At 40.8% G+C, this 3,566-nt stretch overlaps 1 protein-coding gene across 1 annotated transcript; it reads right to left on the bottom strand.

Annotated features, from left to right (window-relative positions):
* On the bottom strand, positions 355 to 3,034 carry LOC109848291. The gene is made up of 2 exons (XM_020417722.1): positions 1,533 to 3,034; positions 355 to 1,291 (listed from the first exon to the last, which is right to left on the bottom strand). The coding sequence occupies exons 1-2, from the start codon at positions 2,089 to 2,091 to the stop codon at positions 546 to 548; spliced, it is 1,305 nt and encodes a 434-aa protein (XP_020273311.1). The 5' UTR covers positions 2,092 to 3,034; the 3' UTR covers positions 355 to 545.

The following is a 3,566-nucleotide window of genomic DNA, read 5'->3' as shown; positions in this document are numbered from 1 at the left end:
GCTCAAAATTTCCAACAAGAACGATCAGCCATCAAAGGAGCTTAAGGGACCCAAGCCCATCCTTACCTCACATAAATCACATATCAACTTTTTGACATCAACACCAAGCAGTGAAACGAAATCCCACTCAGAGACCACTAAAGGTACAATAAATTTTTTTTGCTATGAGCACAATAGAACTAGAAGACAACGCACTCTACTCTTAGTGTAGCTCTCTCATTATCTCAAGCACTCATTACCATCTCTTAACCCTCCTACGCAAGAAAGCAAAATTATCGTTTCCTCCAACCTCAATAACTGAATACGGTGCTTACAATGAAGCCTTACCCTAGCAATCATCTATAAATAACCCATACCAAAAAGAAAAAAATTCCCCATAATCTATCAAACAACTTTTCTTAAAACATAAAATTTCCTTTCTTTGTTTACTTTATTACATAGAAAACACGCCAGAAACAATAACAAATTCACAATATCACCTTTATTATCACACGCTTATATCTTAGCATCCATCAAGATATGTTCAGTTGCAATCTTTTCTCTCCCTACTGAACCGCATCCAAACTCACACCTTCATCAACCATCCTGACCCCATCACCCTTAAACCTGCAAGAAACACAGCTAGCCGAAAGAAACGCCGGCGTCCGATACCGATCTTCTCCTCCCATCATCGGCATCGGCACGCCCTTCTTCACCGGACTAACATATCCCGGTCGATAAGTTTGACCAAGAACTCCCTCAACTTCGTCGCTTAATTTCGTGAACTTGAACTGTGTCTCCAAGTGAGCGAATGCGTCGCCATCAGGCAAGTTATACCCGTGTGTTCTGTTCTCTTTGTCTCCTATCGGCGTAACCTTAACATCCAATTCGAGCAAACCCGATATAGTCACTTTCACGCTGTTGAAATCGTCGGTCCTCTCAATTACCACCACTCTCTCGTTGGTTTCCGTCCTCCACTCTGCTTCACCATCAGTGGCGACAGCGAGGTCTTCGCCGTCATAACGGAGAATTAGGGCATCAACGTTGTCGTCCCAGATGGCGACCCTTTTGGCGGCAACAACGAGGGTGTGGGACTCGAACATGACGGCGAGGGCTTGCACCCAAGTGAAGTCGCGGGTGCGGCCTTGAGGGCGGGTTCCAATGAAGTGGGCGTTGATGTGGAGGTCATCGTCAGATACAAGGGCAAAGTCCCCACCCCTTGCGCCGTGGAAGTAGAACATAGTGCCGTCGCCACCGATGAAACGGGGGTCGTAGCAGATAGAACCGAACCCATTGCAATTTGCCCTGCGAACTGCAACAGAGAGGAAATTTTCAGTATGTCACTCCTTACAGTTGCAACTGTTTGTTTCGTTATAGAAAACAAAAGGACAGAAGCTAAAGAGAAGAAGAGAGATATTACTTACAATAGAAATTTCAACAATGCTTATTAGATATGAATCCAACAAATAATTTTAAGTATGTTACACTTCGCAACTATTTGTTCATTGCAAACAGCAGGACAATAAATAAAGGAGAAGATAGGTTTAACTTACATTTGCAAGTAGTTTCACAACGACTGCTGCAGTCAGCAAAGCAACCCTTGTTCTTCTTGTTCCTCTTAGGCTTTCTTAAGGCGCACTCTGCTGGGCACTCAAGAGTCTTACCGTGGCAACTCCCTCTCGCCAAGCAAAAGAACCTCTCAGACCCGGTCACAGGGTTTGGATCCAATATCACATAATTCGTCGATGCTGCATCGTGTTTCCCCTTATCTTTGTCATTCCCCTTCCCTTTGTTATCGCCATTTCCCTTCCCATTTCCATTCCCATTCCCATTTCCGTTACCATTACTGTTACCGTTCCCGTTCCCTTTATCATTCCTATTTCCATTCCCGTTACCATTACCATTACCGTTCCCGTTCCCATTACCATTTCCTATATCATTACCACTCCCATTCCCATTATCATTCCCATTATCATTCCCATCCCCTTTATCATTCCCATCCCCATTACCTTTCCCATTCCCCTCCTCCTTGGCAAACGAGGCTCCAACGAGCAAGATGAAGATGGAGGCTGCGAGCAGAGTTGAAGCAAGAGACCTTTTGCTTCTAGCCATGCTAACTGCCTCTACGAATATAACGTGACACAAGAAAAATGAAGCTTGAGCTTAATTGAGAGCGACTACTGTTGTTTAGAAAGATGGAAGGCTTTGGATGATGAAATATGTGCAAGAATGTGTATATTATTTATAGAGATGTGGGGAGAGGGCTTAGATTCTCAACGTAGGAGGTAGAAATGGGAGAAATCACATGGGAGGTTGTGTTAAAATTCATCAATGTAGCAAATGTACAGCTATGCTAGCACCAGGTAATTACTTGCATCTTGTGCATTAAGCATGTTCTTGATGGTATAATGCTACGTAAACGTCCAAAGACTAGGAATATGAAGTTAAAAGCAAGAAATGAATTTAACGCAAAATACAAGTCTCCCACAGTAGCCATCCCTCAAATTTCCAATTTTACCCGTGCATTTCTAATGCAACCTCACGTGCATGTCTTGAGGCCCTCTTAACAAAAAATACAATATAATTAGCTGTATAAGCTTTAAGACTATAGCTACCTATAGATGCTTGAACTTTAGGAACATGAATCTACAAAAATTTGTCAGTTCTTTGGTGCAGCATTTTGTACGAAACATTTTCTTTCATTCAGCAGTCAGGTGGCTACCTTAGCTATGACCCAAATAATTCTCTTCCATTAATATGAAACTGATTCGCAGAAAAATTAGTGGCCTAGTTTATCTTAACCACGGAACGCTAATCATTCTCTTCCATACAGCTTGACTGACAGTCAAAAAGCAAACCTTAAAACAAATCACAATCTTAATGAGGATAATATATCAAGCAACTGTAACATACATCCATAAAAGATTACGACCCTTAGGATGAAAGTAAAGGGTAACTCCCATCCTTTGCCTCTTAATGAACTGAGAATTGATTGACGGAAGGAAATGGCTTCAGGCATAAGCTGAGGAAACATGATCCTAAGAAAGAAATACAGTGGGCGACCTACAGGGCTCTAATGAAGGGCCATCTTTAAAAAATATCACGCAAACGCGGGACAAAGAAAGAACAAAAGGAAAATGGAAAAGGGAAAAGAGAAGATCAAAAAGTAACTACAGGCTTATAACATATTTGCTTAAAAGCAATATGAATATAATTAATAATGCAAGATTAAGTTTTGATCAACATCTTCCTTATCATACTAATCTGTAGAGTTTTTCTTGTCATTGAAATAAACCATACAGGACATAATATTGGGAAAATCACATTGATCCAAGGAATAACATTCCGCTTGATGAGTAACACTGACTTGTTGACTTTACAAAGAAAAGAAGGAAGTGACCAATTTGAAACTAAAACTTGCATGATTAACTTATGGTAGCATACTGGTAAAAAGTTAATAAGGAAATATCTAATATGAATTTTTTTTACTAACAGATGAATAGAACTGATCACAAGGCATGAACCACATTGCGATCATGTTTTCAACCAATCTAGGATCCACATATGCATATCAAAGGCATGCAACA

This window comes from Asparagus officinalis, chromosome 7 (assembly GCF_001876935.1).
Source record: "Asparagus officinalis chromosome 7, Aspof.V1, whole genome shotgun sequence".
NCBI lineage: Eukaryota > Viridiplantae > Streptophyta > Magnoliopsida > Asparagales > Asparagaceae > Asparagus > Asparagus officinalis.
Note: the sequence above shows the minus strand (reverse complement) of the source record. Positions and strands in the feature narration are given on the sequence as shown.